Source organism: Salmo salar, chromosome ssa02 (assembly GCF_905237065.1).
Source record: "Salmo salar chromosome ssa02, Ssal_v3.1, whole genome shotgun sequence".
Lineage (NCBI taxonomy): Eukaryota > Metazoa > Chordata > Actinopteri > Salmoniformes > Salmonidae > Salmo > Salmo salar.
The window spans coordinates 13,161,612-13,176,318 of NC_059443.1; the positions used below are offsets into that span (position 1 = coordinate 13,161,612).

At 43.9% G+C, this 14,707-nt stretch overlaps 1 protein-coding gene across 1 annotated transcript in view; it reads right to left on the minus strand.

Moving 5' to 3' along the window:
- Positions 1-14,707, minus strand: part of LOC106595924 (serine/threonine-protein kinase ULK4) — a 185,734-nt gene that overhangs the window by 156,252 nt on the left and 14,775 nt on the right. Inside the window, exons 17-19 of the mRNA XM_045697923.1 lie at positions 13,157-13,235; positions 4,584-4,691; positions 2,562-2,645 (exon numbers count right to left, since the gene is read on the minus strand). Of these exons, the coding sequence (XP_045553879.1) occupies positions 2,562-2,645; positions 4,584-4,691; positions 13,157-13,235 (271 nt within the window). The remainder of the gene's footprint in view (positions 1-2,561; positions 2,646-4,583; positions 4,692-13,156; positions 13,236-14,707) is intronic.

The window sequence follows — 14,707 nt, forward strand, 5'->3', positions numbered from 1 at the left end:
CCCTAGAGAAGTAGGCAAGTGTCAGTCAGCACTCATCATCGCTCAATAGAAATAAATAAGAAAAGCACCCAGTAGGCAGCGTCTTAATGACCGACGTGGTGTGAGTGTGAGTGTGTGTGTGTGCTGTGCTTCCCTTCCTCAGTCATATCCCCCTCCCGGCCCTCTGAGAGGAGCACCCACACAGTTATTATTAGTCAAGGTGGCTGGTGGAGAGAGACAGACAGACTGACTGACTGACTGACTGACTGACTGACTGACTGACTCAACACCACTTAACTTTCCTGATAGTATTATTCTCATTACAGCTCAGAGTCTGTATTGAACAAATCCTTGAATTAATCAACAAAAGTCCCCTGTGTCTGCAGTTCCTACAGGACTCATACAGAACTATCCCATACAGACACTCATACAGAACTCTCTCCAGAACAATCCCATACAGAACTCTCTCCAGAACTATCCCATACAGAACTCTATCCAGAACTATCCCATAGACACTCACATACAGAACTCTCTCCAAAACAATCCCATACAGAACTCTCTCCAGAACTATCCCATACAGAACTCTATCCAGAACTATCCCATACAGACCTCTCTCCAAAACTATCCCATACAGAACTCTCTCCAAAACTATCCCAGACAGTCACTCAGACAGAACTCTCTCTAGAACTATCCCAGACAGAACTCTCTCTAGAACTATCCCATACAGACACTCAGACAGAACTCTCTCCAGAACTATCCCATACAGAACTCTCTCCAGAACTATCCCATAGAGAACTCTCCAGAACTATCTCATACAGACCTCTCTCCAAAACTATCCCAGACAGAACTCTCTCTAGAACTATCCCAGACAGTCACTCAGACAGACCTCTCTCTAGAACTATCCCAGATAGTCACTCAGACAGAACTCTCTCTAGAACTATCCCAGACAGTCACTCAGACAGAACTCTCTCCAGAACTATCCCAGACAGTCACTCAGACAGAACTCTCTCCAGAACTATCCCAGACAGAACTCTCTCCAAAACTATCCCAGACAGTCACTCAGACAGAACTCTCTCCAGAACTAACCCAGACAGTCACTCAGACAGAACTCTCTAGAACTATCCCAGACAGTCACTCAGACAGAACTCTCTCTAGAACTATCCCAGACAGTCACTCAGACAGAACTCTCTCTAGAACTATCCCAGACAGTCACTCAGACAGAACTCTCTCTAGAACTATCCCAGACAGTCACTCAGACAGAACTCTCTCTAGAACTATCCCAGACAGTCACTCAGACAGAACTCTCTCCAGAACTATCCCAGACAGAACTCTCTCCAAAACTATCCCAGACAGTCACTCAGACAGAACTCTCTCCAGAACTATCCCAGACAGTCACTCAGACAGAACTCTCTCCAGAACTATCCCAGACAGAACTCTCTCTAGAACTATCCCAGACAGTCACTCAGCCAGAACTCTCTCCAGAACTATCCCAGACAGTCACTCAGACAGAACTCTCTCCAAAACTATCCCAGATAGTCACTCAGACAGAACTCTCTATAGAACTATCCCAGACAGTCACTCAGACAGAACTCTCTCTAGAACTATCCCAGACAGTCACTCAGACAGAACTCTCTCTAGAACTATCCCAGACAGTCACTCAGACAGAACTCTCTCCAGAACTATCCCAGACAGTCAACATTGTCAACATTGTGTGAAGCATGTACATTTACTTTCCCTCTGATGCTGTGAGGCCCCTTGGTGTGAAACAGTCCTCAAAACTACTGAGCAACAATTCAACAGATATAACATTCTAGAGGTAGATAAAAACATCTGACATAATTTCTTGGAAATATGTTAACAACAGAAAAGATGGACAGGATCCATTACACCATTATTATTAATATGTTTTAAATAGAAGACTGGAGATTATGGATCAGAATTCACACATTTGGTGTAAACTATCTGGACAATACCTATTTTTAGGCTAATCCTTTCAATGAAATTACAGTAGGTGGCATCAGACTTAAATTGACCTATGTACAAATAAAGTTTCTTAAGTACATAGGTACAAGTAAATTATATTTGCCCACCCAACTCACAAATCTTGGGAATAATCTTGCTCCATATTGGTATATACGCTGGCCAGACTCAAAGTTTTGCTAATTAGCTTATAATGAACACGTAATATCAACTCTCCAGTCTGGGAGAAGAGACATCGTCTTTTGAAACAAACTCAGTTTTGTAATTAAGAACAGATGCACCAGCTGAGGAACAACGGTCCTCTGGCCAGACTGACTATCTGGCTGACTGACACACTACTGCACTACACACAGCCTACATACAGAGTGTGTACGTGTGTGTATCCAGCGGTCGTTAATTGCCGGCGAGGTCACGACAAGGACCCATCCATCCGGGGGTTGTTTTGATGCAGGTACATGACAGGGGCTGACGACTGGGTCTGCTGCATGCCCTTGACTTGCAGTTGGCAAACAATGGCTGTAGGGCCTTGCAGGAGGATCATTACCGCGGAACTCCCCCACCCCCCTCCCTCCCTCCTGCTGAGGCAGGTGCAGCAGTCTTACCCCTTCCCGAAGGCACCTCATTAACACTGTGTAGGCGGCAGCAGGAACAACCCACAGCTCTCCTGGGTGCTCTTTCTTCTCCTCCTGCGGGGAGAGAGGGAAGAGAAGGTAAGAAAAGGGGAGGGGCTGTGAGTGGAGACAGAGAGGACCTCTGTAGTGGCTCGTTGGGGGAACAATTAGGGCAAAACAAAGCAGCAGCAGCTAGCGTAATTAGGCTAAATAAATAAGCCCCAGAAAATGCTCTAGCTAGCTACCAAATTTGGAACTTGGAAATGGTTTTGGTACTGGTGAGGGAATGTGTGTTATTATGTAGTAAACTGGGAATATGTGAATGAATTGGCTCCAAAAACATATTGACAGTAAACAATGAGGAGTGATGTAGTGAACCAAAAGCATATAGAAACACTGTTTACACACCTGTTCTATTTTCAGAATAATCTTTATGCACCGATTACACTACATGTGAAGTTGTTTTGAGTTAGATTGCATTTACACTATTCTCCTCCCGTCCTCTCCACTGCTGCTCACATTTTCCCACCTTTTCATCACTACATCCGTGTTAATGAGGCCTTTGATCATACACTGCGCTGCATGCAGATGTAGGATATTCATTTGATCCCTCTTTCGTTGCTGAGAATTTTCCTGCACGGCAGGAAATGCAGACTTGTAGTATATTTCAGTTTTAAAAAAGAAAGAGTTTTCAAAAGTTTGGAATTTCCACTTTGAAATTTCAGACTTGATTTGCCCTAACGAAAAATGCATCAACCCCTACAAAAATGTTGTTGCTGCAGGATTATTTTCCTGCTGTAGCAAACTGTCTCAAATTAAGATCCTACATCTGCAGTGTTCAGAGAGCCCATTAAGCACATGGCTTGCTTTTACCTAAGCTCTGCTTTTATTCCGTCTATTCATTTTTCTGCTTTAAAAAAATATTTTGTTATGTAATACAGTATACCTACAGTACATCAATCCTCATACAGATTGTTTTCCATGTTGTCCATGTAGTATTAATAATATGAAAAGGGCCTATAAATGTTGCATGAATCTCAGAATACTCAAAATTATTTAGAAGCATCTCCATTATTCTGTGGAGACGGTGTACAAATTCCTATGATTCTCAGTTAGCATAAATTAGGAGAAATAGAATTGTCGCATGTACCAATATGGTGTGGATCCATAAAATGCAATTACTCTTCACGGGTATTTTTATTCAACTAGAACTAACGCTACCTGAATTCAGCCTTGAAAGCACATTCCCATACAGTAAAACACTTTTGTGGAGAAAAAAACAAATAGCCAATAGAGAATAAATGGCACTTTAAAACCCTTTACTTCTATTTGTTATTGAGCTAATAAAGTCAATGGCCATTGTGTGTGTGCTGCACTGAGTGACCCTGACAAACTGGAGAGCTCAGAGAGGAACAGGAACCCCACTGAAAATAAAGATCCCACTACCAGGAACCTTCATGTGTGTCTACATGGCTTTCAGATGCAGCGGGAGCTCAAGACAGCTTACAGTCAAAACAGCGTGAAAGTTAAACAGCTCTTTTGCATAGCTTTTCAATGGAATAATAAACTAGTGGCAAGCCATTATGAAAAGCAATACTGTGTGTTGCAGAGCGATTTGTCATTTAGTGTTTTCAAACCCTTGCACAAACTGTAGTGAGCATTCATCAAACACAAAAACCAAATACAGACAGACAAACATCTTTAAGTGCTGATATTATCCGAGAGTGCTTAAATACAGTAGCTATTTAAGCAGGTATCTTTGTGGTAGATTATCGACAGTCTCAGAATATCATCATAAAGGCCTAAGCCCACAGATGTATAAATCATTAGCTGTAAAGCACTGTGTGACAACTGCTAATTTAAAAAGGGCTTCATAAAATACATTTGATTGATTGATTGAATAGAAGTTAGTAGGTCTAATTCATTGTAATGGCAATAATTTCACACACTAATTTCATTAAGACAGTAGAAGGCATAGGGTTGAAAGGGCACTGCTTTGGAGTATATCGTCACCTGTGTGGCGATGAGGTAGAGCAGCTCCCCCAGTGGCGGCAGCAGGCACTGCTTCAGTTTGCTGTTCCTGAAGTTCTCCCTGATCAGCTCCGTGAACATGACAACAGCCTGGAGGCGCAGAGAATACACTAGCATCAGTCACTCAGTCAGTCGTGACAGTACTCCTGCCCTTCACAACGCTTTATATTGAATAATGTACCCTACCAAGACTGGATACGCAACAATGTCCAGAGAGAGTAGAATACTGTGCTATGCCAGAAGTTATAGGTTTTCCCCATTCCATCCTGTTATTCTTCTACTTTAGCACTAAGGTCTATATTGTCAAACGGTGTCCATTAATAAACTATGAGGCCTGTAGACATGACAGATTTAAAGCTCATTACTCCATGAAGCCAACATTATAACACTATAAAGGGTTTGGAGCTACATTATAACACTATAAAGGGTTCAGAGCTACATTATAACACTATAAAGGGTACAGAGCTACATTATAACACTATAAAGGGTTTGGAGCTACATTATAACACTATAAAGGGTTTGGAGCTACATTATAACACTATAAAGGGTATAGAGCTACATTATAACACTATAAAGGGTTTGGAGCTACATTATAACACTATAAAGGGTATAGAGCTACATTATAACACTATAAAGGGTTTGGAGCTACATTATAACACTATAAAGGGTATAGAGCTACATTTTAACACTATAAAGGGTTTGGAGCTACATTATAACACTATAAAGGGTAACAGAGCTGCATTATTACACTATAAAGGGTACGGAGCTACATTATAACACTATAAAGGGTTTGGAGCTACATTATAACACTATAAAGGGTTTGGAGCTACATTATAACACTATAAAGGGTTTGGAGCTACATTATAACACTATGAAGGGTTTGGAGCTACATTATTACACTATGAAGGGTTTGGAGCTACATTATAACACTATAAAGGGTTTGGAGCTACATTATAACACTATAAAGGGTTTGGAGCTACATTATAACACTATAAAGGGTACGGAGCTACATTATAACACTATAAAGGGTTTGGAGCTACATTATAACACTATAAAGGGTTTGGAGCTACATTATAACACTATAAAGGGTACGGAGCTACATTATAACACTATAAAGGGTACGGAGCTACATTATAACACTATAAAGGGTACGGAGCTACATTATAACACTATAAAGGGTTTGGAGCTACATTATAACACTATAAAGGGTTTGGAGCTACATTATAACACTATAAAGGGTTTGGAGCTACATTATAACACTATAAAGGGTACAGAGCTACATTATAACACTATAATGGGTATAGAGCTACATTATAACACTATAAAGGGTTTGGAGCTACATTATAACACTATAAAGGGTTTGGAGCTACATTATAACACTATAAAGGGTACGGAGCTACATTATAACACTATAAAGGGTTTGGAGCTACATTATAACACTATAAAGGGTACGGAGCTACATTATAACACTATAAAGGGTTTGGAGCTACATTATAACACTATAAAGGGTACAGAGCTACATTATAACACTATAAAGGGTATGGAGCTACATTATAACACTATAAAGGGTTTGGAGCTACATTATAACACTATAAAGGGTTTGGAGCTACATTATAACACTATAAAGGGTACGGAGCTACATTATAACACTATAAAGGGTTTGGAGCTACATTATAACACTATAAAGGGTACAGAGCTACATTATAACACTATAAAGGGTACCGAGCTACATTATAACACTATAAAGGGTATAGAGCTACATTATAACACTATAAAGGGTACGGAGCTACATTATAACACTATAAAGGGTTTGGAGCTACATTATAACACTATAAAGGGTACAGAGCTACATTATAACACTATAAAGGGTATGGAGCTACATTATAACACTATAAAGGGTTTGGAGCTACATTATAACACTATAAAGGGTACAGAGCTACATTATAACACTATAAAGGGTACGGAGCTACATTATAACACTATAAAGGTTATAGAGCTAGAATGAACTGGATAAAGGACAAAGGTGGGAGGGAGGAGGGAGTAGGTAGAGACTCCATATAAAACATGTCATTATGGTGTTATTTATTTATTTTACCTTTATTTAACTAGGCAAGTCAGTAAAGAACAAATTCTTATTTTCAATGACGGCCTAGGAACAGTGGGTTAACTGCCTCATTCAGGGGCAGAACGACAGATTTTTACCTTATCAGCTCGGGGATTTGATCTTGCAACCTTCCGGTTATTAGTCCAACGCTCTAACCACTAGGCTACCTGCCGCCCCAAATTATTGGAAGGATTCTCATAATAACCCCCCCCCCACACACACACACACACACACAAAAATTCACATATATGCAAACACACACCCTAACTGGCTCATTCGTGGAATTAGCATTTTCCTAGTCTCGTCCTCTTTAGAAGTGGGGAGGATGTGACGGACTTACTGCGGCAGCGCTCTCAGCAGGGCGCTATGCAAATAGGCAGCACACTCTATGCGAGGCTGCCTGGCGCTGGCCGGTAAAGAACGTAAATGGTGACTTTGCAGGGAACAGATGTTTGGCTCACGTTTGATGCCAGAGAGAAACGCGGCTTTGGCAGGAGAGATGTCCTGCAACTGACTGACGATTCACTGTTCAAGAAAACAAACAGGCTAAGTTGGAGCCGCAACACACGGCTACTTCCTCCAAACGCATCATTATCGCTCCTGTACAATCCACAACTACCCCCCTCCTCCAACCCTCCATCCCTCCAACCCATAAGGCAGAGCTTTAAACTACTGAGGCTACAGACAGTTTAAGGCCATGCAGCATTAAGCATCCCTGAGAGGCTTGGGGAGAGACAGAGAGACAGAGAGACCAGTTTCTCAAGGCAAGCAAGGCTTTGTTACTCATCATCACGTCTCAGCTGTGGTTCAGAACAACACGAGATTGGAGTCTTACTGGAGACAACTCAGCAGGCATGAAGACAAATTATCACACCAAGAGTAATGGGCCAAAGTGACATGGAAATACTACCTTTATCACGATTGACAAGTCACAAAGCTACTGCTTTGTTAGTTTAGATTTTAACATTTGATTTAAACATCACATTAATGCAACTGATCAATTGAATCAATAAAATGTCCCTGGTATGTGATTTAGCTTAATGAATGTATTGTGACATTTAGTGGTTTGAGCCTGATCATTCACTCATTACAAACAGGGTGGCAGGCAGGCAGGCAGGCAGACAGACAGATATGTCCTGATGTCTTATTGATGGAAGGAGCTAGCTAATAACAAAAGGTGACCTGCTATGCTGTAGTGTGGTGGATCAATATCCCACGGCTGTCCAGAAGAAGACAGGCGTTTGATGTAGGGCTGACGCCTGCAACACACCTGACCTCAGGCGTTTCATGAGTCTATAGTCCCATAGATCACCAATGGCCTCCGCCTATAGTTATCAGAAGGACATGAGACAGATTGCTTTGGCCAGCGAGCAATAATTGACTCAAGCCATTATGGATGTGTTTTTGATGATGAATACATGGATACCAAATTATTCAAATGTTTTTGGAGTAATGGATAAACAACCTAAATTCAAATTTAACAAACCTCAAATTCCCTAAAATAACAATCTTTACACAATCATTGTTTGGCAAAAGACACAAGAAACCAAAGTGAATAGAATCAACAGCAGTGTTCATTGGCTCCAGCACTCTGTTCCTTTTCCAGTAGTGAGAACTAGTCTCCAAGCCCCGTCTGAGGAAATGGAACAGGCTAATTCTCCCACAATGAGAGGAGGGAGGCAGGAGGCAGTCTGTTCTGCTCACTCTGCAGGGACGGCCGGCACGACACACTAGGCCAGTTTCTAAGGGACACTGGGTGGATCAGCAGACAGTGAGTGCAGCACTATTGACGCGCTGCCATAAGAGAGAGAAAATGTCTGAATTGGGGCTTGGTGGTTTGTGGCACAGAAAAGTACTGCCTCTGCCAGGGAAGATAACGCTTAATTAGAATGATGTTGAAGTATCCATAGAGACAGGCAGAGGAAAGAGGATAATACTGAACTAATTCCTCTCTTCCTGTCCTAACTAAGCCTACAGTATGCTTGAAAAATAGCAGCTGCAGTCATTGCCGCTCACTGTTTTAAAGGACTGTGAGAAATGGAGGTTTGTAATGAAAGTGTAGGGCCAACTTGATATCTGATTCTGTTATGTAGCCTATAGAGCGTACTGAGGCACCAAATTCAACGCTGACAATAAACATTGAACTATGCGGCATTGTAACTTGTGATTCTCACTGTGAGAACTCCTTTCAAAGAACAATCGGAGCAACAGAAGCCCGGACCAAGAGAGAAAACTTGTCTCACAGTGGAAACTTTAACTAGGATCACGGACGACCACTGAGATCCACAGTGTAGCAGACATATGGAGATGGTGGTAACAATAGCCCTGCCCTGATGCAGAAATGGCCATGACTGCGGCTGACCATCAGACACAGAACCCCTGTGGAGAGAGCACAATGATAACAGTCTCTGGGATCTGTCACTCTGGGAATCTGAGCTAGCTGTGCCCAGATGGGTGGTGGGGGGCGTGGCGACAAATCAAATCCTCAGCCATCTTTACAAAAAGAAGACTGGAAAATAAAAGTCGCTGCGCCATTCTCTGGTGTGCCGATTAACGACGGCCATTTTGTATATCGCTCGATTACCCCTCTTCCTCTATGAGCTTTAAACCTATAAACCACCACAGGAAATCAAGGCAAACCCATGTAAGACGTGGATCAAGGGTGGAGGCGCCAGATTTCACATCAAATAGAATCCTGTTTTTTAAAATGATTAACCGCAATGTCTTTGACGGTTTGTTAACAGCTCCATAAGCATGTTTGGGCAGGTCGATCGGTGGCGCTTGTTTAGAGCTCTACCTACTGCTGGGTTACAGTGGCATCTGGTGATTCACCCTGGTACTTTCTCTCACTACCGCTCCCATTGGATGATCATAATGCTGCATAGAGACTAGACTTCTATGGCTCTGCTGCAATTAGTAACAGATTTAGGGGATTTTAATTCAACAGATTTAACTGTTGTTGATGTTGTAGGGGTCTTTCACATAGTTAGAATTGTGTGTGTGTGTGTAAAAGATTGTGAGATGTTTGTATTGAGACTACTACACTGTCTGCTCTGATTCTAACAGTTAAAGTGATGTTCAACTATTCAGCAGCTCATGGCTTTCATAGTTATATGTAATACACCGATCAAATCCCAAATGGCACCCTATTCCCTACATAGTGCACTTTGACCAGAGCCCTATGCATTTGGGACACATATACCATTGATACACAGAGGACAAGCATAGGTGCTGTGACAACAGGGTGAAGGGGCCTGGTGCAGTGCTGCTGGATTATGCCAGCCTCAGCACTGTGACAGACAATACCACTAACCTCAGCACTGTGACAGACAGTACCACTAACCTCAGCACTGTGACAGACAGTACCACTAATCTCAGCACTGTGACAGACAATACCACTAACCTCAGCACTGTGACAGACAGTATCACTAACCTCAGCACTGTGACAGACAGTACCACTAACCTCAGCACTGTGACAGACAATACCACTAACCTCAGCAGTGTGACAGACAGCACCACTAACCTCAGCAGTGTGACAGACAGCACCACTAACCTCAGCAGTGTGACAGACAGTACCACTAACCTCAGCAGTGTGACAGACAGTACCACTAACCTCAGCACTGTGACAGACAGTACCACTAACCTCAGCACTGTGACAGACAGTACCACTAACCTCAGCACAGTGACAGACAGTACCACTAACCTCAGCACAGTGACAGACAGTACCACTAACCTCAGCACTGTGACAGACAGCACCACTAACCTCAGCACTGTGACAGACAGCACCACTAACCTCAGCAGTGTGACAGACAGCACCACTAACCTCAGCAGTGTGACAGACAGCACCACTAACCTCAGCAGTGTGACAGACAGTACCACTAACCTCAGCAGAGTGACAGACAGTACCACTAACCTCAGCAGTGTGACAGACAGTACCACTAACCTCAGCAGTGTGACAGACAGTACCACTAACCTCAGCAGTGTGACAGACAGTACCACTAACCTCAGCAGTGTGACCGACAGCACCACTAACCTCAGCAGTGTGACAGACAGTACCACTAACCTCAGCAGAGTGACCGACAGCACCACTAACCTCAGCAGTGTGACAGACAGTACCACTAACCTCAGCAGTGTGACAGACAGAGTGACAGACAGTACCACTAACCTCAGCAGTGTGACAGACAGCGTGACAGACAGTACCACTAACCTCAGCACAGTGACAGACAGTACCACTAACCTCAGCACAGTGACAGACAGTACCACTAACCTCAGCACTGTGACAGACAGCACCACTAACCTCAGCACTGTGACAGACAGCACCACTAACCTCAGCAGTGTGACAGACAGCACCACTAACCTCAGCAGCGTGACAGACAGTACCACTAACCTCAGCAGTGTGACAGACAGAGTGACAGACAGTACCACTAACCTCAGCAGTGTGACAGACAGCGTGACAGACAGTACCACTAACCTCAGCACAGTGACAGACAGTACCACTAACCTCAGCACAGTGACAGACAGTACCACTAACCTCAGCAGTGTGACCGACAGCACCACTAACCTCAGCAGTGTGACAGACAACACCACTAACCTCAGCAGTGTGACAGACAGTACCACTAACCTCAGCAGAGTGACCGACAGCACCACTAACCTCAGCAGTGTGACAGACAGTACCACTAACCTCAGCAGTGTGACAGACAGTACCACTAACCTCAGCAGTGTGACAGACAGCACCACTAACCTCAGCAGTGTGACAGACAGTACCACTAACCTCAGCAGAGTGACCGACAGCACCACTAACCTCAGCAGTGTGACAGACAGTACCACTAACCTCAGCAGTGTGACAGACAGAGTGACAGACAGTACCACTAACCTCAGCAGTGTGACAGACAGTACCACTAACCTCAGCAGTGTGACAGACAGTACCACTAACCTCAGCAGTGTGACCGACAGCACCACTAACCTCAGCAGTGTGACAGACAGTACCACTAACCTCAGCAGAGTGACCGACAGCACCACTAACCTCAGCAGTGTGACAGACAGTACCACTAACCTCAGCAGTGTGACAGACAGAGTGACAGACAGTACCACTAACCTCAGCAGTGTGACAGACAGCGTGACAGACAGTACCACTAACCTCAGCACAGTGACAGACAGTACCACTAACCTCAGCACAGTGACAGACAGTACCACTAACCTCAGCACTGTGACAGACAGCACCACTAACCTCAGCACTGTGACAGACAGCACCACTAACCTCAGCAGTGTGACAGACAGCACCACTAACCTCAGCAGTGTGACAGACAGCACCACTAACCTCAGCAGTGTGACAGACAGTACCACTAACCTCAGCAGAGTGACCGACAGCACCACTAACCTCAGCAGTGTGACAGACAGTACCACTAACCTCAGCAGTGTGACAGACAGTACCACTAACCTCAGCAGTGTGACAGACAGCACCACTAACCTCAGCAGTGTGACAGACAGTACCACTAACTTCAGCAGAGTGACCGACAGCACCACTAACCTCAGCAGTGTGACAGACAGTACCACTAACCTCAGCAGTGTGACAGACAGAGTGACAGACAGTACCACTAACCTCAGCAGTGTGACAGACAGCGTGACAGACAGTACCACTAACCTCAGCAGTGTGACAGACAGCACCACTAACCTCAGCAGTGTGACAGACAGTACCACTAACCTCAGCAGTGTGACAGACAGTACCACTAACCTCAGCAGCGTGACAGACAGCACCACTAACCTCAGCAGTGTGACAGACAGCGTGACAGACAGTACCACTAACCTCAGCACTGTGACAGACAGTACCACTAACCTCAGCAGTGTGACAGACAGAGTGACAGACAGTACCACTAACCTCAGCAGTGTGACAGACAGCACCACTAACCTCAGCAGTGTGACAGACAGTACCACTAACCTCAGCAGTGTGACAGACAGTACCACTAACCTCAGCAGTGTGACAGACAGCGTGACAGACAGCACCACTAACCTCAGCAGAGTGACAGACAGCACCACTAACCTCAGCAGAGTGACAGACAGTACCACTAACCTCAGCAGAGTGACAGACAGCACCACTAACCTCAGCAGAGTGACAGACAGCACCACTAACCTCAGCAGAGTGACAGACAGCACCACTAACCTCAGCAGAGTGACAGACAGCACCACTAACCTCAGCAGAGTGACAGACAGCACCACTAACCTCAGCAGAGTGACAGACAGCACCACTAACCTCAGCAGTGTGACAGACAGTACCACTAACCTCAGCAGTGTGAGAGACAGCACCACTAACCTCAGCAGAGTGACAGACAGCACCACTAACCTCAGCAGTGTGACAGACAGTACCACTAACCTCAGCAGTGTGACAGACAGTGTGACAGACAGTACCACTAACCTCAGCAGAGTGACAGACAGCGTGACAGACTGTACCACTAACCTCAGTGATGGGGGTCTCCTCTCTGAGCTCAGTGCAGTGGGACGCCAGCAGCCCCAGCACCCGCATCACCTTAAACTTCCTGGAATACACCCGCACACACACACACATGCACGCACACACATAGACAGGTCTAACCATAAATACATGACACTGTTTTCACCTGAAATACAAAAACATCCATAGACATAGGCTACTAATGTCATAGTCTTCCTGGAATAGACAGACAGGTCTGGTATAAATACATGGAAAACATCCACAGAAATAACACTGCTATTTTTTACATAATTTTATCACTATTTAGGAATAAGTGTTGCTGTAATTATATTAATTTAATCTGTACAACATCCTTTCTTAATTAATTCCTTTCAACAAAAATATAAATCCTCAAGTCAAAAGTGTTTTTTATCTCTCCAACAGTGATTTACAGCATATCCTGACCAGGCACCAGATCATTGTAAAGGCTAACAGTGATTTACAGCATATCCTGACCAGGCACCAGATCATTGTAAAGGCTAACAGTGATTTACAGCATATCCAGACCAGGCACCAGATCATTGTAAAGGCTAACAGTGATTTACAGCATATCCTGACCAGGCACCAGATCATTGTAAAGGCTAACAGTGATTTACAGCATATCCAGACCAGGCACCAGATCATTGTAAAGGCTAACAGTGATTTACAGCATATCCAGACCAGGCACCAGATCATTGTAAAGGCTAACAGTGATTTACAGCATATCCTGACCAGGCACCAGATCATTGTAAAGGCTAACAGTGATTTACAGCATATCCTGACCAGGCACCAGATCATTGTAAAGGCTAACAGTGATTTACAGCATATCCAGACCAGGCACCAGATCATTGTAAAGGCTAACAGTGATTTACAGCATATCCAGACCAGGCACCAGATCATTGTAAAGGCTAACAGTGATTTACAGCATATCCTGACCAGGCACCAGATCATTGTAAAGGCTAACAGTGATTTACAGCATATCCAGACCAGGCACCAGATCATTGTAAAGGCTAACAGTGATTTACAGCATATCCTGACCAGGCACCAGATCATTGTAAAGGCTAACAGTGATTTACAGCATATCCAGACCAGGCACCAGATCATTGTAAAGGCTAACAGTGATTTACAGCATATCCAGACCAGGCACCAGATCATTGTAAAGGCTAACAGTGATTTACAGCATATCCTGACCAGGCACCAGATCATTGTAAAGGCTAACAGTGATTTACAGCATATCCAGACCAGGCACCAGATCATTGTAAAGGCTAACAGTGATTTACAGCATATCCAGACCAGGCACCAGATCTTTGTAAAGGCTAACAGTGATTTACAGCATATCCAGACCAGGCACCAGATCATTGTAAAGGCTAACAGTGATTTACAGCATATCCAGACCAGGCACCAGATCATTGTAAAGGCTAACAGTGATTTACAGCATATCCAGACCAGGCACCAGATCATTGTAAAGGCTAACAGTGATTTACAGCATATCCAGACCAGGCACCAGATCATTGTAAAGGCTAACAGTGATTTACAGCA